The sequence below is a fragment of the Lissotriton vulgaris genome, chromosome 10 (assembly GCF_964263255.1).
Source record: "Lissotriton vulgaris chromosome 10, aLisVul1.2, whole genome shotgun sequence".
NCBI lineage: Eukaryota > Metazoa > Chordata > Amphibia > Caudata > Salamandridae > Lissotriton > Lissotriton vulgaris.
In genome coordinates, this window is record NC_141698.1 from 1,009,825,370 (window position 1) to 1,009,851,942 (window position 26,573).

General features: G+C 49.3%; 1 protein-coding gene across 4 annotated transcripts in view; it reads left to right on the top strand.

Moving 5' to 3' along the window:
- The window catches only part of DNAJC13 (DnaJ heat shock protein family (Hsp40) member C13), a 1,694,551-nt gene that overhangs the window by 243,126 nt on the left and 1,424,852 nt on the right, over positions 1–26,573 (top strand). For all 4 annotated transcript variants that reach the window (XR_015300721.1, XM_086942056.1, XM_086942057.1 and 1 more), the window contains exon 4: positions 18,455–18,604. Coding sequence is in view for 3 of the 4 variants with exons in the window: in XM_086942056.1 (XP_086798182.1) it covers positions 18,455–18,604 (150 nt within the window). In the remaining variant the exon portion in view is untranslated. The remainder of the gene's footprint in view (positions 1–18,454; positions 18,605–26,573) is intronic.

Sequence of the window (26,573 nt, forward strand, 5' to 3'; positions counted from 1 at the left end):
CAACCCCAGGCCTACCCCCTCCACCCCCCCGCAGAACGTTAGCAGAATTCTCAACTATAAGAGTACACTTCTAGTCCCGCCCCGTAGTAACCCACAGGTCAATCAATCATTCCCTCCTCATCCTCTGAATCTTCGTCTTCATCCTCCTGCAGCGGGTCACATAGGTCCCCTCTATATCTATTCCAAGCCTCCCACACCCTGTTCCATTTCTTTGGGTTCGCTCTGAGTTTGTAGACAGTTCGTTCAGTTATCATCAATTTGTCCATGTTTTTACACCATAGCGCCAAAGTAGGTAGCTCTGCCACCCCCCATCTCTGTGCCACATCACGCTTTGCCACCATTGTTCCAATTGTAACCCACTGCTGTTGTCTGAGGTTAAGATCAGTGCCCTCCCATACATTCAGGAGACAAAGGCGCGGTTCGGGCGTGAGGGAAGTATCAAGGGCCTGTGTCGTACGCATGACCTGCTGCCAGTACCTGGCAATGAGAGGGCAGCCCCACAACGTGTGCAGTAGTGTGCCATCCTCCCCACACCCCCTAAGACAACAAGGGGAGTCAGCCCTGTGCATTTTGTGTAGGGCTGTCCTCGTATAGTACGTCCTGTGTAGTATTTTCAACTGTATGAGCCTGAACCTGGCCGAAACCCCAGCCTCTGTCGGGGACGCCATTGCAGCATTCCAATCCGTCTCATCCATATCACCCAACTCATCCTCCCATTTTTCTCGCAGTTTCTGTAGGGGGTCTGGGAGATTGTTTAGCAATTTACGATACGTGACCGAGGTGGCTCTTGTTTGCATGAAATCCGTGAGGAGCCGGTCTTCTAGGGGTGAGGATTCCGGGATTGTGGTTCCTGGTTCCAACACCGCCAGGAGAGCGTGTCTAATTTGGATATATCTATACGTTTCTGTGGGGCCCAGGGCATATTGTTGTTGAAGTTGCTCGAGTGGAATCACCCCTGTGGACGTCCAGAGATCCCCCACCGTAGAGATGCCTATATTGTCCCACTGGGTGAACCCTTTACTGGTCCTTAGGCAGCCCAGTTTTTTGGTATCCCAAAGCGGGGTAAGCTTCGTGATGACTCCCTTCCACTGTAGCTTGGTGAGTGCCCTGTACCATAAAGTAACTGTGTGTTTAGTGGGGCCAATCAGGTCTTTAAGGAGACTTGGGTTATAGAGGGGGGCCAGGAGACTCTGTGTTCCCAGTTGGGCCCTGTCCGCCATGTATGCCGGGTCAGTGTGTGATGCATGGATCCATTGGTTGAGTACCTTGAGTTGGGATGCCCAGTAATAAAGCTGTACGTTCGGTAGCGCAATTCCACCATCGTACCAGCCGCGGTTGAGTTTAAGGTGAGCTATTCTCGGGGGACGCTCACCCCAAAGTAGAGTGGTGACAACTGCGGTGATTTTCTGCAAGTATGAGGGCGGAATCACGACTGGCGTATTTTCAAAGATGTAAAGGAGGCGCGGGAGCGCCATCATTTTAAACAGTGCAGCGCGGCCTAAGAGTGTGAGCGGCAGGGACGACCAGTGTCTCACGTCTGCCTTCAAACGGAGGAGGGGGGGCGCCAGGTTCCGGTTGGTAAAGACGGTCGTATCGCTAGTGACATGGATACCCAAATATTTGAAGGAGACATCTGTCACCACCAACGGACAGTGTTCAGGGAGGACTGGCCGAGGGCCCTTCAGTACATAAAGGACCGATTTCGTCCAGTTAATTGTGTACCCAGAGGCCGCACCGTGTTTGTCACAAAGTGCCAATAAAATCGGGACACTCAGTTCGGGTGTTGACACGTACACCAACATATCATCCGCATACAACGATATTCTATCTTCCCAGGCCTCCGTCCATCTGATGCCCTTCAACAGTGGTGTCGTTCTGAGAACGATCGCGAGGGGTTCAAGGACCAGTGCGAACAGCAACGGGGATAAGGGGCAGCCCTGGCGGGTCCCACGCGCTAAAGAGATCGCTCGGGAGATATGGCCATTGGCCGCCACATGAGCTATTGGACCTGTGTAGAGCAGTCGGATCCATGATAGAAACTTCGGTCCGAAGCCCATCCGGTGTAGAACTGCGAACAGGTACTGCCACTCTACCATATCGAAGGCCATCCTGGCGTCCAGCGACAAGATGGCCGCCGGTTCTGTCAAGGAGTGCGCACGTGCCAACGCGCCGTGCACTCTACGGAGGTTTAATGCTGTACTCCTGTGAGGCATGAAGCCGGATTGGTCTGGGTGGATCAGCTGGGCTAGGTGTGGGGTCAATCTATTAGCAATCACCTTCGCCAGGATCTTCGCCTCTGCATTGATTAGCGAGATCGGGCGATATGACGCACAAGATTCTGGAGGTTTTTCAGGTTTTGGGATAGCTACTATCGTTGCCAAGCGCTGGTCTAAGGGTAGCGTTCCGGACTCACGGCAGGTCTCGAACATGGCCAGCAATGGTGGGCCTAGTGTGTCAGACATCGTTTGGAACCATTCGATTGGAATACCATTGGGGCCCAGCGCTCTGCCCGTGTGCAGTGCGCCTATCGCCATACGGAGTTCCTCTACCGTGAGATCCGCCTCTAACTCGGTTTGCGCCTCCGGCGTTAGTACCTCCACTGCTACATCTTGGAGTGCCAGTTCCGCCTGCTCTGTCGTGACTACCACCTCTGGGGTGTACACCCCTTGGAAGTGGTCTGCCAGGAGGTCAACGATCTTGGGAGGGTGCGTGTGATACATCCCCGTTTGGTCCCGCAACTGCAGAATATGTCTGCCTCTGTCCCGCTTTTTGTCCAACCACGCCAGCAGCTTGTTGGCTTTGTCGCCCACATCATAAACCCTGCACGCTGTCGATTCAATACGCTCTAATACCCTACGGCGGAGAAAGTCGTCATGCTTTTGCTGGCAGAGAGTCAGCGCGTGTCTGGTGGCCTCCGACGGTGTGGTCATATGAGTCACATTTGCTCGTTCCAACTGCAGTTCCAGTTCTACCAGTTCTAGTTTTTGTTTGCGTTTGTGATCGGTTATGGTCGCAATGGCCTGGCCCCTTAACACCGTCTTGTATGCTTCCCAGAGAATCGTCGGTGAGGACACCGACCCGGAGTTCTCCTGGAAGTAATGTTTAGTGGCAGTTTTAAGGGATTTTCGGATCGGGGGAATTTTTAGATAACCAGGGTAAATGGGATAGAGACGTGTGCGGGCCGTGGCAGAACAGGACAGTGTAGCGATCAAGGGAGAATGATCTGAAATACCCCGTGGCGCGATCTGTACTTTATCAAACGTGAGTTTGCCGCCCCCCAGTGTGAGAAAATAGTCTATGCGTGACAGGCAAGCATGGGTGGAGGAATAGTACGAATAATGGTGGTCAGTAGGGTGAAGTTGTCTACCAGACCCTGTGCCTCCAAGAAGTCCCTGAATTTCGTTGGGCCAGTAGGGAGGGGGCGAGCCGGGAACCTGTCCATATCAGAGTCAGCCAATGCATTGAAGTCTCCGCCCACTAACAGATCCCCTTCCGGGAGTTCCAAAAGAAATTTGCCCAAGTCCGGAAGTGCCGATGAATGTAGCGCTGGCGGGATGTACGCATACACCACGTTGATGGGCACGCCCTCCCACTGCCCGCACACCGCCGCGAAGCGGCCATGTTTGTCTGTTTTTGTGGAGTGGTGTATGAATCGTGACGCCCTCTTCACCCAGACTCCCGTTCCCCGGGATCCCGAAGTAAAGTCCGAGTGTATTAGCATGCGGTATCCTCTCCTATCCAGGGCTTTGGTGGCAACCCCCACTAAGTGTGTCTCTTGGAGGAGGGCGATATCACAGTTTAGTCTCTTAATACATTGTAGGACCAGCCCTCTCTTCACTTTGTCTCCCAACCCCCGAACATTCCAGGATACTACCCGAAGCGGTGGCACCGCCCCCACCCCAGTGTCATGCGTAACTACAGCAGGTCGTGGGGGATCCGCCATGTTGTGATCAAGCGTACAATTGAGTGTCCTAGAGGGTGGGACGGAGCCATATCAAGTAGGGAATTCCCCAACCCCGTGCGACTAAGCGTGTGTGTGTACCGATTCAGTGTTCGAGGAGCAGAGGCAATATACCCGGTGCCAGGAATACGGTCATATGTGAACACTAGCAGTTTCAAGATGAGAAGTAGAGCCAAACAGTTCAAACTAATCAACCAACACAACCCCCCCACACCCAACAACCCCACCCTCCCTGCTTCCCTGCTACACGGACTCCAAACTGCCCGCCACCCCAATTTAGCAGAGTGCTTCAACCCACCCCAAAGAAAACACACAGTTACTTGCTCGTAGGGGGTGAGGAACGCTCCGGAATCAGCGACCCCTCATACCCTCCACGGAGGCCCTCGGCCCAGTGTCCTTGGCGGTTCCAGCCACAGTTCCAAACTTCTATAACATGCACATGTGTTCATGGGTCCACCTCCAGACTCAAAGCAGCCTCATCTCGTACCGGAGAGCTTCTGCCACTGTTCGTACCCTCGGCCCCTGCAGCGGTGCAATCAGAGTGAGGCGAGCCGTTCTTAGTCCGTCCAGGGCGGCGAGAGTGAGAAGCAGGACGCCAGCCATCCAGCCAGTCTCGCGCAGTACTTGGGTCGTCAAAAAACCATGTCCTGTTCTCCGCCACCACCCGAAGCCTGGCTGGGAAGATCATAGAATATGGGAGTTCACGTTTCCTAAGTTCCTTTTTAACGTCCAAGAATGTTTTCCGCCGCCTGGCGACCTCCGCCGTGTAGTCCGGGAAAAAGGCCACCGTTGAGTTGAGGATTTTCACCGGCGGCGAGACACGTGCCGCCTGTAGGATGATGTCCCGGTCACGGTAGTTAAACAGTCTCGCTAGGATTGGCCGCGGCGCGGCCCCTGGTTTAGGTTGACCTCCCGGGACCCTGTGGGCTCGCTCCACAGAAAAGAAGGCCGACAGGCCTTTAGGTTGAAGATGAGTCTTGATGAGTTCCTCCACGTATAGATCCGTAGCCCTCACACCTTCAGACTCCGGAACGCCAAGAATGCGTACATTGTTCCGCCTGGAGCGGCCCTCCTGGTCGTCGAGCTTGTCCTTAAGGAGCTTGTTTTCCGCCATGACCGCTTCCATGGCCGTCTGCAGTTCCGAGACATCCTCCTCCAGCGATTTCGTGACGAGCTCTAGAGAGCCTACCTTTTCCGCCATTTTGTGAAAGTCAGCGCGGATAAGGGTGATTTCTGTCGAGATAGAGCCCACCGTTGCTTGGACCTGTGTGAGAGCCTTCATGACATCGTCCAGCGTCGCCTTCTTCGTTCCCCCAGACTCGCCTGATTTCACGGGGGGAGTTCTTCCCTCCGCCGGAGGGGAAGCGGTCCTGTCGTTGGTGAAGCGGTCGATACGAGTCTGGGTTGTGCCGCCTTTCACACCTTTCCCGGCCATCGTCCGGTCACGGAGGGAATACAGTTCGTCGGTCCGGTGGGATATCAAGTGAATGTGCAATCACCACGCTGCTCTCAGTGCAGGATGGAGGGGGCCTCCGTTGCTAAAAGTGGGACGCCTGTACGGTCCCCCTAGGGCAGACTGCCGGGCAAAGTTCGGAGGATAGTCTCGATAATTCACGGCCACCCTTCCAATGAGTCTTCGCTGGAGATAGCGAGTCGAATGACGCGGAGCAGGACCGTTACTGGGCGTGGGTCTCCTGCACCGACCACTTCCTGTCTGTGGCAGCCGAACAGGCTGCACTTCCGGTCGGTCTCAGCTAACACTTGAGGGCCCGGAGGTGGGCCTGAGCTCCGGTCGATTCAACATTCGACGATAACTCCGTCATCCAGTGTGCGATTTTCGTCTGGGAACCTGCCGCCAGTCCTGCCCGGTCCCGGGCGTTCGGTGCTGCCGTTGGAGGTAACAAATATTCACGGATTATCGTGCGGATAGATGGAGAGGTCGCTTCCCCGCCGGAGCTAGTCCTCTATGCTGCCGCCATGTTCGGCCGCCAGCCACGCCCTCCCACTGCGCGTATTCTTACAGCCTCCTTTGATTTGCTAACACTGGTTTGGCTTTCGTTTCACTTACATTTCAAAATAAATTAAAAAATATATATCACTTGTAGTTCTTGGATCTTTCTATACGAAACACAGTGTCGCTTCTTATGTAATTACAAAATATATTTGATGTATAATGCGTGTTGTATTGCTTTTGCACTAAAAGTATAATAGAATACATTTTTGGGGTTTGTTACACTATTTGAGAGCGTGCTTTCTTTTCTTAACATTGGCTCAGCATACCTGCGTTTTTTGTATTTACATCATGTTGATTTATGTGCAACATAAGTTTTATCACATTACTCGAGGCTTCGTGACGCTAAATGCGCTGACCAGCATTACAATATTAGACCGTTTTTTTCTTTTTAGCTCCGGTCGACATATGCTGCGTGTTTTTTACAGCTACTTTACACGGCAGGAATGCACCTTCTTGTCGATGGTCGTCGGTCTGCCATCAGTTTGCCTCTTGCTTTGTTTGTACCGCACAAGTGGAAGGTTCAGTCTGAGTTTTTGCCCCCTTGGCACAGCTACAAGTAGAGTCTTTCTTATCGACGGAGCCACCATTTACTACTCATCAATAGTGCCTCGAGCTGCTCACTCTCCTTCTCCCTAGCCCCCCACCCCATCCGACTTGTTTTTCTTTTAATTGTACCCCAACCGAAACGGACTCAGAAGGATGAAAGGTTTTTGCATGCGACTACCCAACTCATGCGAGCACCCCCCAGTTCTTCCTGCGCACCGCCGATTACCACACCCCCACATTCCTTCACTTCCATTGAACCACACAGTCCGGGACACAATCCCCCTGCACCCATCCCCCTTTAGCCTCCTCCCGAGCCATGCGATCCTCCCCTCGTCCCTCACTCATCCAAATTTGAACTCAACCGCCCTTACTGAAACTTCAGCTTCTCTCCCCACTCTCCACCACTAGCCCCCGAGAGCACATCGATCACGGGAGTGAAATATTCAGTTCACACTATTTATTTTGCTGATATCTTCGTTTTCTTAGGTGCAAACCTTGTGCGCATTATAAACACTTTGAATGTCCTCTGTTTTAGTGTGTTCTGTTACTTTATATCATTCCTTCCGCTGTTATCTCCCTCTACTTACAGGCAAAGCAAGCGCCCGTCACAAACAGGCTGTCTAGTCTCTCTTTAGTTTGCTGGCGACATTCAATTCACACTATTTGTTTTTCTGCCATCTCCTTCTACTTACATGCAAAGCGAGCGCGTACTTCAAACACTTTGTATGGCCTCTGTTTAGTCTGCTGTCTACATTAAAATCACACTTGAATTTTAGGTTACCTTCATTTGCTAGTATACACATCGGGCGTGTATTACAAACAGTTGTATATTATATGTAGCTTTTGCGAGCACAAGTGATGTTGTTTACCTATATCTTAATGTCGATTAGAGTTGCTTATCATTAAAATATATGAAAACATTGATAGTATAAGGCATTTATTTTTTATATTTTTCTATGAATCGTCATGTGTAATAAAAAAAAAAACTGATGTGTATAAACACATGCGCTCAGTGTTACAGTAGCGGACCATATTAATGCGATCTTCCTTGGTCTAATTTTTGCTGAGGCGGTTAAATAGGGTACTCTGTGGCAAAGGACCTTTGTTTTATATATCGTCCGCTTTTATTGTATCAGCATGGGGTCGGGCTTGTTAAAAGAACCGTAACAAGAGCTGAGCCACACAAAGATGTTGCGCGTAAATCAGGAAACAGTTGTCATGTAAACATACGAGAAAGATCATTCAAAATTAAAAAAGTTATTTATTTTTTAGCATTAGTGTTTTATTTTGAGGGACATTCATTGAAAGAAATAGTTTCAAATATGAAGTCTTTAAGAAAACCCCTGTACTCTAAAAACATTGCCAAGAGTGAACCGAGAAACAGGTTTCCCTTATGTAACTAGTTGCATAAATCCCACCACCTAGCTCACCCACTGCTCACACCCAATCACAGGCTTCCGCCTCCACTGCTGAGATCCCCTTTCCCCGCCGACTTCCTTCCCTGCAAAAGCCCACACTTAGCTGCCGCCATTCACGCTCTCTACCTGCTTCCCCCACCCCTCTAAACGATTTTCCGCACTTGCAGACATGCACACGCAATCCTAGCTCCTTACACCTTCTTCCCGCGACCATCATCCAACCCAATACAATTTATAACTATTGGCATTTCAAATAACAAAATTAATACTTTTATAATTTGTAAAACATAAACAAAAATGAAAAAATATTTACATTTACCACACCAAAAGCTCAAACTTTTCTATTGCCAGACCTATTGCATTACAAATGCTATAGGTGTCACATTTGAAAAAGTTTAAAGTATAGGCATTGTAAATGACAAAGCTATTAATTTGGCTATTTTCAAGACCAACACATAAAAAAAAATTGTCATTTACAAAAACAATATCTCCAACTTTTCTAATGCGAGACCTATTGCATTTCCAATGCTTGTTTCTGCTACTGGGCGTTGGTGCCATTTTCATTACTTGCTTTAGAACTCAAGGTACTTTTCCTGCACCAATCCTCTAGCCCCTTGGCATGCAACGTGTATCAGATCAGGCGTTTGATAGGGGACATGTATGCCGGCATCAGAGGGATTTCCTTTATTTCTAAACAGCCTCGGGAGCTGGGGCGTAGCTTCCCCAACTCCCGCGGCTGTTCTGAGTTTTCAGTAAAAAGACTGTCAGCGCGCACATCATTTCACTGAAAGTGAAATGAGCCAATCGGCTCATTTCACTTTCACTGCCTACGTTCTCAGCCTCTGAGCATGTGGACAGACGGGAGAGGGATCATTGGAAAGGGGAGAATGGGTGCTCAAAGCAGCGTCAGCCTAAAAACGCATTAACAAACTGCTCTTTTGGACCCGCCTTTGTTCCCCCTCAATCTCTACACGTTTGTGGACCTTCCCTTTCACAGACTTCGTCCACCGACTCATGTGAGGTATCATTTTTATCGGGAGACTGAGGGTAACGCTTAGGCGTAGGACATTTTTGCCAGTGTGGTGATTCCAACAACTTTCCCACACCGAAATTAGAGGAAAACCTGACATTGGAGATAAAATTAAAGGTTTGCAGCTGATTCTGGGTAGGACAACGCTGGGGGATCCACGGAAGCCACACCTCCCTGGACTCTCCCAGGTGTCTAGTTTTCAGAAATGTCTGGGTTTGATAGGTTTCCCTAGATGTCTGCAAGCCTGGGACCAAAAACACCTTTGCCACCAAGCAGGGGCAGAAAACCATTAGAAACCATAAAAAGTTTGTGTGTGTGAGAACTGGAGTTTGGCTGGCATTTTGCTGGCGGTGTGTGAACTTGCACTTGGCTGATGGCGTGTGTGGACTTGCGCTTGACTGATGGCGTGTGTGGACTTGCGCTTGATGACGGTGTGTGCAGACTCCTGTTTGCCTGGTGGTTTGCGTGGAGGGGTGCTTTCTGGACTGTGTGCATGGATGGTGCTTGGCTGGCAGTGTGCATGGATGGTGCTTGGCTGGCAGTGTGCATGGATGGGGCTTGGTTGGCAGTGTGCATGGGTGGCACTTTTCTGGCGGTGTGTGTGAATGGCGCTTTACTGGCGGTGTTCGTGGATAGTGCTTGACTGGCGATGTGTGTGGATGGCACTTGGCTTGTGGTGTGCGTGGATGGCACTTGGTTTGTGATGTGCGTTGATGGCACTTGGCTGGCGGTGTGCGTGGATGGTGACCTATTTATCACAAAACGACCTGGGTTTTGCAATTGGGTCACCTGCGTTTTTGGCCCCGGGCTTGGCGGCCATCTAGGAGAACCTACAACAACCAGACATTTGTGAAAACTAGACACTGGGGGAAGTCCAGGGAGCTGTGGCTTGCGTGTATCGCCCGTCTTCATACACAAAATACCCTGCTAACATCAAATTTAGCTAAAAAATCTACCTTACATCATCTTCTTTGGAGAAATTAATTGGGTGGGAAGAGGTAACAGCCTGTCCTACTAGCCATTCAAAGGGAGTCTGGGAGGGTTAAGGTCAGGCAAGGCAGCAATGGCATTTCCACGACACACTACCTAGATAGAAGTCCCTAGAAATCAGATAGGGAATGCCTCCCAGAACCATAACAACTAAGGTCAAACATGGAAATGTATGAAACACAAAGGGAGATTAAAGCAGGCATGAGGGTGAGAAAGGTGCAGGCGAACAAGAAAAGACAAAGTCCAAGAACATGCAGTCCCGCCTTTAAAACATACTCCAATTAAGTGCAGCACGGCACAGCCAGGTGTGTTCGGCTGAAGACAGCTGACCAAAGAATTCAGGAACACGGGAGCGAAGTGGCCAAGTTACCATCTCACACACATTACATTTATTTAAAACAACATTCTCCAAGCTCCTTTTTATTGGTTCAGTAATGCACAAGGAGCTTTCTGTGCGTGTATTAGGAATATATTACTAACTACTAGCATTGAGTGAAAGATGGTGGGTTGCAAGTGTGAGAAAAGGTAAGAGTGTGACTGTGTATAAGTGGAGCACCTTTTGTGCGAAGGAAGCTTGCCTTACAGCTAGCTGCACTGTCCCTCCTCTGTATGAGTGAAATTGGCGATGCTGCAGCCTCTCCTGTACCTGTTGGCCAAAATGACTTCCAATGACTGCCCATTTTAAGCTGCACAGGGAATTGCAGATCCACCCTCTCATTATGGTTCATGCACTGAACAGCTTTGAGACAGGTAGGGACTTGTAAAGAAATCTAGAGAGTTGGAGTATGGAAGAGGGGTGAATATGGCCATAGAAGGGTTTCAGGTGTGGCTTCCATCAAGAAGTGTATTTCTGGCACTAAACGGATATGATGGGTATGAAACAGTGACTGCTGGTGGCCCTTAAAAGCGTGGGACGTAAAAGTTCTGGATGAGTGACCTGTGGGGAGCGGACGTAGCGATCGAGCCGACCGTCATAAGGAGAGGTTTATGGGTGGTTCTTGTTTGGTTTTGTTTTTTCACTTAATAATACTCTGTACTTTGATAACCGCAAAAGGAAGCCTCAAAGCCTGTTATGACGATCTGTGGTTATCCTGAGTAAGCAGCTACCTATATTGTTATCCCGTGAAGTCTCTTTATTGGTGTGATAATTACACTTTCACAACTGGCTTATCTTTCTTGCTTTCTCAAATTTGCTTGAGAATGCACCATTTGTCGACTTTTGCAAAATATTCTTTCGGGGGGACCACCCATAACCTCCTTTATGACGGTCGGCTCGCTCGCCAAAGGTCACAGGATAGTAGGATAGGCTCTTAGCTCTTCCCATCCACTTAATTTCTCTAATGAAGATGAACTAAGGCGGGTCGGTGCAGTGACCAGTCCTTTCGCATGCGACCCCCTCCCCAGGCGTGTTTGTAGAGGGCAGATGTCCTAATGATGTCCTCCCTGTATGGGCTTGATAGGGTCTTGTAGCTGTACCCACATTCTTCCTAACAATCCTTCTAAGTAGCTACTCCATTCCTCCGGCTATTGAACGAATACCTGTAGATTGTGCCTACAGTTTGTAACTGGGAGCAACCACTAAACGATTCAGAATCTACTGAGCATCTCCAACGTAGCAGCTAGACCACTCCTTAACATCTAGTTGAACTTGTCAATGTGTATAGCGCATCACGTCATTAACAGCTCTGGTCCTGCTCCCTTCTGCAAAAACATTATGCCTACCACCAAACCACAGTTCTTCTGTCTAGGCTACCCACTGTCCTGTCCATCCCCTCCTGCAGTAAGTCCCATTTGGAGTGTATTCTTTCTCAGTAAAATTGGCTATTATTTGGAACTCTTTCCCAGCAAGAATTAGAGTAACTAAAACCCAGTCTCATCTCGAGTTGATAACAACTTTTTTATCCCCCTAAATATTATCCTGTGCCTGTCTGTTCACAATGTTTGCTACATCTATGCCTATATGCAGAGGTACCATGTTTAATGCACATCTCTAAACTTTACTCACCTCACCCAACACCTCCTGTAGAGTACCATCTACATCAAACAACATATTCAACCATGCTGTCAGAAAAGAGCTCCAGAAATCGGATGCTAATCCAGAGCACTTCACCACCCTGGCAGAAGTATGAAGTCTCATATATTTGCTACTGTATAATACGTTACAGTGCAATACTTTGTCGTCGTGCCATTTCCTTCCTCATATGAAGTTTGTCTACAATAAAGTATGCTCTCCATTCATAACAAAATTACATAATGTATTCCATAGTAATATCAATCAATCAATCAATCAGGGGCTGGTAAAGCGCAGCTCCTCACCCATGAGGGTCTCAAGGCACTGGGGGGGGCTGCTGGTCTCTCTGGGTAAAGGATCATTCGAAGACCCAGGTCTTGAGGTCCTTCTTGAATTTGGTCTACGACACAGATTGCCTGAAGTGGAAGGGCAGGGTGTTCCAGGTCTTGGCAGCGAGGCAGGAAAATTAAGTTCCACAGGTTCTGGTCTTGTGGATTCTGGGGATGGAGGGGAGGCTAGGGCCAATTGGGGTAGACAGAGTTGTCTGGTGGGCATGTAGGATGCGAGGCGGTGGTTCAGATATGCTGGTCCTTCATCTTGGAGAGCTTTGTAGGCATGTGTAAGGAGTCTCTTGTTGACTTGGAGCTGTCATAGGTGTTGCGTGATGTGGCTGTGGCGGGGGATGTAGAGGACCAGTCTGGCTGTGACGTTTCGGGTGTTCTGTAGTTTCTTGAGCTGTTTTTGGGTGACACCAGCGTGGAGTGCGTTGCCATGTTAGTCTGCTGGTGATGAGTGTGTGGGTAACTGTCGTTCTGGATTCTGTGGGGATCCATCTAAATGTCTTTCAAAGCAGGTGGTGTGTGTGGAAGCAGGCTGAGTAAACTGCGTTGATTTGGCAGTTAATTGTGAGCAATGAGTCCAGAATGATGCTGAGGTTGCGGGCGTGGTCTGTTGGGGTGGGATGGGGTCCCAGGCTGAAGGGGAGGGTCCCAGGGTGAGTACTCTGGTTTTGTCCTAGTTGAGCTTGAGGCAGCTGTTTTTCATCCAGGTGGCAACTGCCTTCATTCCGCTGTGGACATTGGTTCTGGCAGTTGTGGGTTTGTTGGTGAGGGGGAGGATCAGGAGACAATGTTGAGTTTGTGGCTTCTGACAATGGCTGCGAGGGGAGCCATACAGATGTTGAAGAGGGTGGGGCTCAGGTAGAAACCCTGGGACACCCTGGAGCGGATCTCTGTAGGTTCTGAGAGAAACGGGGGAGTTCGGACGGGCTGAGTCAGGCAGGTGAGGAAGGAGTGGATCTAGTCCAGTGCCTTGTCGCAGTCGTGGAGTTTCGTGATTAGGGTGCAGTGGGAGATGGTGTCGAAGGCGGCCGATAGATCAAGTGTAATGAGGGCTGCGGTCTCACAGCAGACTAGGACTGAGCGGATATCGTCTGTGGTGGCGATGAGTGTGGTCTCCGTGTTGTAGGTGCTTCGGAAGGCGGATTGGGAGGTGTCTCTATGAATGCAAAGAGTTGGGCGTTAATGACCTTTTAAATTACCTTGGCAAGGAAGGAGAGGAGGGGGATGGGTCTTGAGTTCTTGAGGTCTGACAGGTCTGAGGATGGCTTCTTCAGCAGGAGGTTGATCTCTGCATGTTTCCATTCATCTGGAAAGGTGGCGGTTTCAATGGAGCAGTTGATGATGCAGCGAAGCTGGGGGGCTATGCCGGCAGCTGCACTATGGAAAATGTGGTACGGGCAAGGGTCCGACTGGGTTCCAGAGTGGATGCACTTCATGGTCTTGAGTGTATCCTCTGTTGTGAGCGGGGTCCAGCAGAGCATGGTCTGTTGGGGTGCAGCGTGGTGGTGGCAGTCATAGCGGCAGGGTCTAGAGTGTCAAAGCTGTCGGACATCTGTCTGATCTTGTGGTGGAAGAAGGTGCCGAGTTTGTTGCAGAGGTCTTTCGAGGGAGGGACTGTCTCACTGTTGGGCCTGGCGAGCTCCTTGACCATGGGGAAGAGTTTCTTTGCTGTTGTGTGCGTTGCTGCTGAATCTGTTTTGGAGGGCCATTTTCTTTGTGATTTTGAAGAGGAGGTGGTGGGCGTTGATTTGAAGGTAGTGTGGGTTTCTGGAGTTTTGTTCCTTCATCTCTTCTCAAGTAGTCTGTGGGTGCGTCTGGACTTGGGGAGGGCAGGAGTGAACCAGCTGGCTTTCTTGGAGTTTTTGTTTGCCTGGTCTTTCCTTGAGGGGGTCCAGTGTGTCAGCGCAGGTGGAGATCCATTGGTGGAGCTTGCGTGCTGTAGTTTTGCTTCTGTTGGCTAAGTGGTTGTGTTGAGGCAGGCGGCGAGAAGTTAGTCAGTGGCCTTGATCCAGCTGCGACGGGGGTGGTGGGCAGTGAAGATTGGTGTACGGTGGGTGGGGCAAAGGCGAAATGTACGTAGTTGTTGTCGTTCCAGGAGAGTTTGGTGGTGTGGCTGTAGCTGATGTTCCTGCTGGCGGAGAAGACAGGGTCGAGCAGTAATGGTGGTAATATGTACCTCAGAAGCTGTTTCATGGTCAACTACAGATTGAAGAAAATGGAGTGGGCAATGTATATTCTGTGGCTTGGGAAGCATGGCGGGGAGGATTAACGCAAAGAGCACGTGTGTTTTTGTTTTAATCAGAAGTAAAATAAACGAGGAATGTAAAAAATACCTTGAGTGCACAACAGATCGTATGCATGAGTTTCCCCAGCTAGAACACAAACCTGGACAATGCAGGTCAGGAGAAACGTTAGTGTCGCTGAGCTACCTTTTGGCTTTTCTCAATGCTCTGAAAGAAAAAGCAGAAGCTTGGCTGGTGGAACCCAGGAGGGAGGTAGGTAGGTAGGTGGAGGGGGGGGCAGTCTTTCATTCTGGGCCCATTTCAGTACCTGTTGGATAGGGAATTGCAGTGACAGCTTGAACAGAAATAATGTGTGCTTTTTTTGTACATACGGTATTAGCCAAGACATTGTTTTAAAAAAAATCCTTACAAATGCAACCAATTACATTTTTACATACCGAGCTTTGTCAGTACTCCTCACGCATTCGCTTCTCTGTTCTCTCAGTTCAGTATCGCAGATGAGCAGAGAGATTCCCAGAGGCCGTGTCCAAGCCAGAGCTTAAGGAGCGCCGCTCGCAGTGTCAGACAGTGTGTCCTGGAAGCCGCATGGGTCGATGGGTCAGCCCACTTAAGCTATTGTTTCCCTTCCGTGTGAATCACTATATTCTTCTACACAGAAATAGGTGGCCCTAATGTTTCCTTTAAAAATGTACCTTTTCAGAGACTGAGACCTGGTTTAACGACTCCTCTGCACCCGACATTGCCATAGCCATCCCAGACGGCTACAAGATACCCGCAGAGACCGCACCAACTGAGTCCGAGGAGGAATCGCCATCGTCCACAAAAACTGCATCAAGGGCTCGACTAGCACCGACGACGCGCTCATCACCACCGAACAAATGCATTTCCAGATCCACACAGACCCTAACTTCACCCTCAGAGGCACCCTCTTCTACCGACCCACCCGGACCCCACCCACAATTCAGTGACTTTATCGACAAGTTGATCAGCACACACACCCTGACCTCCACTGACTACATCCTCCTCGGAGACATGAACTTTCACCTTGAGAACAACAACCACAACAACTCCACAACCCTGATCGATAACCTCGCCAACCTCAGACTGATGCAACTCGTCACAACGCCCTTCCACTCCGCCGGCCACACGCTCGACCCAGTCTTCTCCTCAAGCCTGCACGTCTCCGTCAGCCACACCACCGAACTCCTCTGGATCGACCACCGCTGCATCAACTTCGCCTTCCAGAAACCCACCACACACCACCGCACCCAACAGATCCCCGCCGCTGCTGGAGCAAAATCACTGAAGACCAACTACACTCAAACCTCGCTCTCAGCCCACCCACATAACCCTCCAACACAGACGACGATGCCCACAGCCTCAGACGCTGGATCGAGGACTGCGCCAACACCCTCACCCGCTGAAGAAACACCCCCACAGAGACACCAGCAAGAGGGCCAGCTGGTTCACCCTAGAACTCCTAGTCTCCAAGCAAGCCTGCCTGAAACTAGAGAAGAAATAGTACAGTGAAAAAACGCCGGACAGCCACGCAGCACACAAGGAAGCCATCCGCAACCACCCCCACCTCATCAGGGCAGCCAAGAGGACCTCCTTCAAAGACTGCCTCGACAACAACGCACACAATAGCAAGGAGTTCTTCAACATTGTGAAGGAACTCTCCAGCCCCAACTCCAACACCAACGACATCCCGCTGTTGCAAGCCCTGTGCAACTCCCTCGCCACCTTCTTCCACCGCAAGATAGCAGACATCCACGACAGCTTCAACACCCAGACAGCCCCAACAGACCGCAACACAACAGACCCTCCGCACACACCATCGACCACGACCCCCTTCTAGCCTGGGCCAGCGTGAGCATAGATGACACCATCAAGACCATGCGCACAATCCACTCCGGCTCTCTGTCAGACCCATTCCCGCACCACGTCTTCAACAGGGCAAGCAGCTCCATCTCACTCAACCTGCGCAACGTCATCAATCTCTCCCTCGAGACCGCGACCTTCCCAGAGATCTGGAAACATGCCAAGATCAGCGCCCTACTCAAAACACCTACGGCAGACCCAAGAGACCTCAAGAACTTCCGGCCCATCTCTCTGCTCCCCTTCCCGGCCAAGGTCATTGAGAAAACAGTCAACAGACAGCTAACCCGATACCTCGAAGGAAACCGAATCCTGGACCCTTCCCAGTCAGGGTTCCACAGCAACCACAGCACAGAGACTGCCCTCATTGCCTCCACCAACGACATCAGGACCTAGCTGGACAACGGCGAGAATGTAGCACTCATCCTCCTAGACCTCTCTGCCTCCTTCCACACTGTTTGCCACCACACACTACGTGCACGCCTCCATGCCACAGGGATCCGAGACAAGGCTCTGGATTGGACCACCTCCTTCCTCTCCGGCAGACACCAGAGCGTCTGCCTCCCACTATTCCGTTCCAAAGCCTCTGAGATCATCAGCGGCGTACCCCAGGGATCCTCCCTCAGCCCGACGCTGTCAACATTTACATGGCCTGCTCCTCGTGCACGAAGCCCATCAGCACGACCTCAACATAATCTCCTACTCCAACGACACTCAGCTGATCCACTCCCTCACCAAGGACCCCATCACCGTCAAAGGCAACCTCCACGAAGGAATGAAGGCCGTCGCCGACTTGATGAAGACCAGCTGTCTGAAGCTGAACCCGGACAAGACTGAGGTCCTCATCCTCGGCTCCAACCCTTCAGCCTGGGACAACTCCTGGTGGCCGACGGCACTGGGGGCAGCCACGACACCCACCGACCACGCAAGCAACCTGGGAATCATCCTCGACTCAACGCTCTCAATGACCAGGCAAGTCAACCGCGTCTTCTCCTCCTGCTTCAACACCCTCCGCATACTCCGCAAGATCTACAGATGGATCCCGACAGATACAAGAAAGACAGTCACCCAGGCCCTTGTCAGCAGCAAACTCTGCTACGGAAAGCCCTCTACGCGGGAGCCCCGACGAAGCTCATCAAACTACTACAACGCATTCAAAACACCTGGGCACGACTGATCCTCGACGTACCACGCCACGGCCACATCACCCCCCACCTGAGAAACCTGCACTGGCTACCCGTCAACAAGAGGATATCCTTCAAGCTCCTCACCCACGCAAACAAGGCACTCCACATGACCGGCCCAGCCTACCTCAACAACCTACCTTCTACATTCCAAAACTGCCAGCTACGCTCCGCCGACCTCTCACTCGCCACCTTCCCGCGCATCCGAAGAACAACGACCGGTGGGAGATCCTTCTCCCACCTCGCTGCCAAGACATGGGACACCCTCCCACTGAGCCTACGACATACCCATGACCTGCTGACCTTCAGGAGTATACTCAAGACCTGGCTGTTCGATCAGTAGCGCCCCCCCCCCCCCCCCCCCCCCCCCCCCCCAGCATCTTGAGACCCTCGCTGGTATGTAGTGCGCTTTACAAATGATTGATTGATTGATTGACCTTTTCCAAAGTATTATTTTGCAAGACCCAGCAACTCCCTAGACACTGCTACTGTACTCTCGACTTGGCCCCCCCTTCTTTGAATGAGTTTCAGAACTATTCAGTGATGGATGCCTGTGTGTGCACATGCAATGGCGCCCAGCTTTGAATGCTCTTGTTACACTTTCCTTAATTCAAAGACACCCGCCGACTCCTGCACATTGGTACAGATATTCAGGCGGCCATCTTTCCATGCTTTTGATGAGTCATTATCTCAAACGCTTTTCAGGTGACTTCTCATGTGTGCACATTCATACACACGTGCATTTCATAGTGTTTTTCGTTCAGCCTGATGTATGGATTATCTTGTTACTGCCAAGTCAACTTATTTGTGCGTCCTATTTTTTTTTTATATCCTTCAGTGGCCTTATGGAGACATCTGCAGTATTGGTCCTGTGGGAAAAGGGCAAGGAACAGAATTCAGCCTTACTTTTCGGAAAGGAAGTGGGAAAAAGTCTGAAACACTAAAGTTTTCCACCGAACACAGAACAGAACTGTTAACAGAAGCACTGGTAAGCTATTTGAAGCGATTTATTGTTACGACTCTCTTGGATTTTACTTCAGGAAAGCGTTATCCGAACTGTGTTTAGGAAAGCAATTTAGCAAGAATATAAAGAAGAAAGGCGAAGTGCACACTTGTTGTTTCTGGTTTGTACCTCAAATGTTTTAATCTTTTCCATCAATATTTGTGCAGGATTCTGATCAAAGTTCATAAGATTTTGGTACTCCACCGCAATACCCGGTGTTCAATTTTTATTTTTAATATGTAATCATTGCACTCAGGACGACATTGGGACTTTTGCATGACTGCATCTGAAGGGGTTATAAGTCAGTAATTCTATATGGGAGTTATAACACATTGTACCACAGGACCAAGCATGGAGCTCTGTATGTTGACAGGAAGTAAGTGAGGATGCAGGCTAAGGTGATATCTGACCTTTCTTCTTTGCCGGTTGTTGTATGCAGAAGACCTCAGTCAATGTCCTGATTGAAGTCTGATCACGTCCCTGTCAGTAATCAACTCGCTGGAGCCAGGGAAGTTGGAAAGGCTTTTGTCTTAAGGACAATGGAAGAGGCATGTCCAGAGTGAATGCTGGGGGCTCTATCCTTCAGTAGTATGTTGTGTTAGATCATGTGGTACAACTTGGCAAACCTTGTCCCAGGAGTGGTCCATACGGACAGCAGAAGGCATGCTTTTGTGCCATTGGCCATTGCAATGGTAACAGGCAGATACTAAGAGGTGAAAATGTGACACTGGAGTACTGGAAAAACGAAGGTATTTCCTTTAAATGTCAATTATTATTTTGGGGAATCCTGTGCTACAGACCATAACAGTTTCATAATAAACCATATGGTCTCCAGTACTGGATCTTTAATAGATTCATTTGCCCATTTCACATGGGAAATCCGGAAGTAAATAACATGGAACTTGTAAGACAGTAAGTGAAAGCCTAACAGAGACCTTTTCTAAATGTACTGCTCCGTTTTACTCATAATACACATATTGCCACATTCTACAGTGATCTCGCCCTTCAGCCCTTCCTTTGTTCATATTCGGAGCATGTCCAATGCATCATCTCAATGTACAACACAGCTAATTTACAAAGTCTGCATGCTGTGGAGGCCAAGAGGAACGCCCGTCAAATCTATTAAAGATGCCAATGCTGGAGTGATTTGTTGACCCCAGTGGTAAATTCCCCTTCCTTAAGTCTCTTTCACGTAATGAGGTTTGCCAATGACCTGCACCTTTGTCGAACCTCTACTGCCTGTCATTGGAGGACTTCAGTATTGTCTTTAAATAACTTCCAGAGAATACTGATTTCATGAAGTCAAAATTAGATGACCAATCAAATTGTAATTCCAGTTTCAACCAGACTTATGAAAGCCAGCAAACAAATAATAAAACGTGGTTTTCATAACCAACTATGAATATAAATTTGGATAGCAAATGCAGATTTCAAGATTCACCTTACTGGTACGTTTGGAATTAACCTAAACCTGACCGTATTGCTGCAGCATAGCTGGTTAACACAGTTCATCTCTAGCTGAGGAAAGACTAATTCGGAAAGAACTTCCAAATGAAACTGTTGCTTCATCTCGTACAGTGAGAACACTGAAATTCACAACCCCCTTATCTAAATGTGTGAACCAGTTGTGGGAAAGGATGCTCATCCATATCCTATTCCTACCTGAAGACTGACAAAGTAAAGCAACATCTTTCATAATGAATAGCAACTTTGAACTATGCCAAGCTCTTGGTGTGGCGATTATTGAATTCAGAAAGCTAAATAATGAAGTCAACCTGCAGCTTCAAGCTTGGCAAAAACCGTCTCTCTTGATACTGGAAGTTTAAGTCTGAATTAGCTCTATTCCTTGATGGATTAGGTCTGTGTATTGATTAAAGCAGTGGTTCTTAACCTTTTGACTTGCGTGGGCGCCCATTTATTCTTCATTGCAATCTGGGGATCCCCCTCTGAATCATTCTTAGAATTCTGGGACCCCCACTGAGTTATTCTTGGAATCCAGGGACCCCAAACTAAGCAATTTCGTTGAATTTGAACTTCATAACAAGGCACAAAGGTACCAAACAAGTGTTTACTAAATTCAATTGAGACTACACATAGTCTATACTATATTTTGTTTGGTTCACTTGCACTGCTTTCTCGTGTCAATTGCAGAATGCTGACTTATTTTATTGCCTCCAATTCAGTTCACATTTAATCACATTTATAACATTTCCGATTTTCAATGTAACTTCTTTATTTAGAACACTTTAATCTGTTGATATTATTTAATTCTTTAAGCTGTCGTGGGACCCCTGAGTAAGGGTTGTGGCCCCTCGGGTCCCAGAACTACAGGTTAAGAACCGCTGGATGAGATGGTTTCATCTTCTTGTTTGAAAAAGAAAGGTAAAGACTTAGTTGAGTCCTAGAGTGGAGCAAAAATGTCTGATTGCGCTTTATCCGAATTTCCAGATTTTGAAAAATTGTTTCAGTCATGGGTCATTTTGACATCTTAACCATCCGTATATTTCGTATTTGTTCCTGCTTGCTCATGACAATTTGGGACTCTTCATGTAAAATGTGGAGGTTTCAAAGTGCTGCTCGATTCTGGATTTAGTTACATTAATTTGCTGTGCCTGATCTGCTGATAGAGGACAGTGACATATAATCTTAAAGCGGCAATGAAGTATCTATATGTACAGAAAAATCTACAGGACACCCCAGAGTGATCTTTATATCGGGCTCTAGCAAGGACTACTTTTAGTGGAGAACTCTTCATGAAAGCCTATCAATATTGTCAGAAGCCGAAGCTTACTGCAATCATCCTCTGTAAGACTACCATGCTCTTTCTGGTGCGACTGGATTCTGCTATGTCCATTGGTATCTTCTGAGTGAATGTGTCGTGAGGTAATTAATGCCTGCTGTAGGGGGAAGGGTATTGACTCAAGCTTGCTCTGGGAAGAGTCTTTAATGTAATTCAGTTGATCCACAAATGTATAGGACATTGTGCTGTGGCCTGAGATAGGGGTTCTTAGTCGGTTGACAGAGGAAGGGAAATGTATTGAACTGATGAGTGAACCTGGGCACTAAGTACTCTTTGTTTTACCCCTTGGTTGATCTAAAGTTTTTCATCCTTGGCCATTTGGCTGTCATAAAGTGAGAGGTCATAGGCTTACATTTAAACACATGCACCCAGGCTTGTGTGGACTGAGTGCACAAGTTGGCTTTTGTTCATTTGAAAAGTGTGTACTTGGTTTCACGTGAGACGTCCATGATTTAGGGCTTGTTTCCTGTGAGGTTTGACGCCCTTAAAGCGTGTTTCATCTGTGCTTAAACAATGGATACAGTGTGTTGTGCAGGAGTTTTTGTAGCTATGTGGGCCTTTGTACAGTAATGTGCCTTTGTGTGCTATGATCCCTTATTTGTGATGTAATTGTATGGTGCAGAGTATTGCATCTTTGGCAAACCAAACCATATCTGAGATATTCTTAAAGTTAAGGAGGAGATATTTGCTCGTGGATTAAGTTACCATGGTGAATCAGCTTGTGACACTGGTGTTTCATTTGTGTAGGCAGGACTTCAGATATGTACTATTTAGTAGTGAATCTTTGCCCATCTACAGAAGCAATAGGAAGTGAGTTCTGGTTTGAGAGCTGTAGTGTGTGCAGGACAAGTAGAGATATGTGGAATCCCTTGGTAGTAACAAATGAGAAAGTTTTCCCTGACTTCCCGCTACTAACTCCATGTAATAATTTTTTTTTTTTTTAAATGCTTCTCCCGGACTCTTTCTGTAATAATTGCATAATCAGTTAGTTTTGAGTTGTATCTGTTAATGTTCAGACACCCGGGCTGATGCCCTAGCGAGAATAAGCACAAAGAATTGGAGCTTTTGTACCTGCTGTGGCTCAAATTGTGTTAATTATGTTTTACTGGTTCATTCCATGTTTTTTTTATATATGTATTTATGAAATTTTGTTGTAAAACAGAAACTTGAGACACAGAGAAACATTCCGTGCAGAGTCACAATGCACAGCATTAAGGTACAGTCCAAGACCGGCAAAGAGGGGATGGGCGACAGGGAGCCAATCAGACAACAGGGGGGGAGTAACGCAATCTCAGCACTATGAACCCGGAGTCAATACCCCCTCCTCCCCCGAAGGTCACACATGAAAAGACAACAACGGAGAGGCGCATGAAACTGCAAAGGCACCAGGGAAATAAAGTAAGGGGGATAGCCACTGACCAACATTGGCGGCCACCGCTGCACAGGGCCGGCGGGGAGCGTGGGAGAGGCATCGCCGCTGGAGTGAGAGCGGTAGAGGAGATAGGCAACCAAGGGGGCCCAAATGTCTACAGGGCGGGACCTGGCGGGCATCAAATCCCAAAACTCAGATAAAAGCGTCTGTCAGCTAGAGGCATCCTCCAGCCAACTCGCAACCTTAGGAGCGGGCCGCCAACCCCAACACATGGCCACTCTACTTCTGGCTAGCACCAAGAGCATCGCAATCAAACAGCGAGAGGCATCAGGGCAAAATTTAACAAAGCCGAGGAGACACAGGAGAGGATCAGGGCACACAGCTGCGCCAGTGATGTCAGAGATAGTGGAGCAAACCGCCTGCCAGAACTCTTGAACCTTAGGACAAAGCCATGCCAAATGAGCAAAGTCCGCAGCAGGGGCGGCACAACGCATACAAGAGTCCTCAGGGATAAGCATGAGCTGGAGAGAGATGCACGGGAGTGCGGTAAAACCTGTGCAAGAACTTGAAATGCATCAAGTGAAGCCGATAATTCGGTGAGAGCTTTTTAGTTTGACTACAGCAATAAAGCCAATCGCCCTCCGAGATATCAGTACCAAGGTCCGCACCCCATGCCTCACGCGCCTGAGTCGAGGAGATGGGGGATGACAACAGGGCAAAAGTGTATAGTTTGGTGACTAACTTGTGTGGGCGACATGGAACTATATACGAAATCCAGGGCCGTAAAAGTAGTGGGGGGTTGTGGGAAGGTAGGGAGCAGTTTCCGGCAAGTAGCCCGCACTGCTAGTATAAGAGCGTGACCTGCATAGATGGAGACTCTGGAAGCGAGTAGAAGGAATTCTCCGGATAGAGATCCGCTAAAGTCCTTAGGCCCAGCCGCGCCGCATGACCAGACATGCTAGAAGACTGATGGGACGAGAAGTCCGGGTGGTCCATAATTGGCATAGCATTGGTAGAGAGAAGAGAAAGACCAGAAAGCCGGCGCAAGGAGATCCATACCCAGCGCAGCATCTCAACCGTATCGACCTCCGTCCGGGGGCGCACCGCAGGAGCTAACAGCGCAGTAGTCTGTGGCCAGGAGGAAGCGACGTCCGACTCCACCGCAACGTGGGGCTGATAGGGGTGGGGTGAAGCCAAAAATGCAAGAAGCAAGCCTGAGCGCGTAGAGCCGAAAGTCAGGCGCACCCAAACCGCCAGCAGACATGGGAAAGGTCAGGATATCATAGGCTACCCTGGGTTGCCGCCCCGCCCACACCAGCAAGACGACCAGAAAACGCAGCCTGCGAAAGAAATGAGAAGTTGGGGGATAGGTATGTTTGAGAAGAGTTAAAGGAATTTAGGGAGGACTACCATCTTGGCTAGCAAATGCGGCTGGCCAGGGACAACAGCACGCGGCTCCACAAAGGGATCTTAGATTCGAACCAGTCCACCGCGCGCTCAAAGGTTTACTGTCCTGCGAAGGGTTATTAGTGTTCAGAAATAAATGGCGCACAACATGTAATGGTTGAGTAGTCACGCAAAGGATAAAGTTGTTTGGTGCAGCTTGTTCAGAGAAAACCCTGAGAACTCTGAAACCAAAGGGTGAGGAGGCAAACCCTTGTGTTTGAATGAACCGACAGGTCAAGCGCACACAACAGATGTACTGATTGAGTAATCCAGGTAAAGTGATTCAAGGATAAGATCACGCACAAATGTTCTTTCTATTTCTGTTTTATTAGGTATGTGAATGGACCTCTTATTCAAGGGGATCCATACAGAAAAGAAACCAGCCGACACTTGTTTCGTCAGTGAGGGCGTTAACCCATGACTCTTCAGGGCTGCTTAGTTATGGGATATCGTGTTTATCGGGGGACCGGTGATAATTCCAACCCGGTCCGAATCGGGTGTCTGAGCTTGGAGGTGCAAGTGTAAGTACACTCTCGAGGGTTATCCGAACGGTGACATATGGAAGGACATAGGCGGGTAGTGCCTGTTGTCGATGCAGCGAACAGCGTAGTGCCGTAGTGTAACGAGGATGGTATTGCCGGATTACTCAATCAGTACATCTGTTGTGTGCGCTTGACCTGTCGGTTCACCGCGCGCTCAAAGTTCGACCTCCAAAGTTCATCCATGTCTCCACTCGGGCATTTAATGCCCAAGTAGCGCGTAGGACCGGATGCCCACTCAAACGGGAAATCAGGCGCGAAGGGGAGGGTAGCATCCGTCAAGGGGAAAAGAGTGGACTTACTCCAGTTTACCTGGATGCCCGAGACCCCACTAAATCGAATAACCTCCCGCACCAAGGGACTGAGGTTTTCTTGGGGATGACTGACATAGAGAGTGATATTGTCCGCATACATGGAAACTAGAAGGGAGCGGGACGAGAAGCCAATGCCTCTGTGAGTATGGTGCTGCCGTAACCTAGCGGCCAGGGGCTCCATCGCAATGGCAAAAAGCATGGGCGATAATGGGCACCCCTGACGGGTTCCACGAGTGATGTTGATGGGGTCGGACACCGGACCATTAATGCGAAGACGGGCGGTTGGGCTCGTATAAATGAGTTTAATATTACGTAAACAGTGGGCACTGAATCCCATACACAGCAGGACATAAAAAAGGAAGGGCCACTCCAGCGTATCAAAAGCCTTTGTGGCCTCAAGCATGGCAGCCACGGCCGGAACATTAGGATAAATTTGATGTAAGACGGAAAAGATAGTGCGAAGATTGTGGGAGGTAGCCCTACCAGGAATAAAACCAGATTGATCAGGGAGGGCAATGGTGGGTATTAGTAAAAGGAGACCAGAAGCAATCAATTTGGCAAAGATTTTATTATCGATATTTATAAGAAAAAGGGGGCGGTAGGAATCGTGGTGGTCGGCGGGCTTGTCAGGTTTAAGGAGCAGGGTTATTAAAGCCTCACGAAGGGACGGCGTGAAGATGCCAGTGTCAAGACTCATTGTACATAGCTGCCAGGTGCGGTTCCAAGATGGTGGCGAACGATCTATAAAACGAGGCACGCAGGCCATCGAGGCCCAGTGCCTTGTCGCTAGGTAGGCTGCTGATGGCTGCCAAAATTTCCTCCCGAGAGAAAGGCTCGAAGGATGGTGGTCTTCGAGCCAGACAAGGGCAATGGACTTGAAATACTTCTGGGGGCAGAGTAGAGCTGCGAGTAAAAGGCGAGGAAACGGGACTTAATTGCTTCCGGTGAGGTGGTCCAGTCCGGACCGCCATCACTGAGGGCTGTGATATAGGAAGCTGCGAGAGGAGGGCGAAGAAGGTTGGCAAGGGTGCGCCCCGGCAATCCCCTTCTCCAAAGCGACGGGCCCGACCCTCCCTGCCAAGGAAGGACAGCTCACGGCCGGCCTCATCCGAAAAGTCGGAGTGCTTTTGACGCAGTAGCGTCAACGTCTCGTGGCTTTTGCACGCCGCCTGGGTGGCATCCAAGTCCCGGATCTCCCCCGCCAGTTTAGCCAGGGTGGAGCGAACAGAGCGGAGAACGCCCGCCTGTTTGGAAATACATTCTCCCCGGATGAAAGCCTTGAAACCCTCCCATAGGGTGGTTCCAGAATCGATGGAACCCACGTTAAGATCAAAATAGTTAGAGATTGCTATTTGGATTTCATCCCTAAGGGCATTGGGAGAGAGACGCCAGGAGAAGGCCCGACGCTGAGAACAAGGAGGCCAGAGAAGAAGCCTGACCGGCGTGTGATCGGAAAGGGTGCGAGCCTGGTGCGAGCCATGTG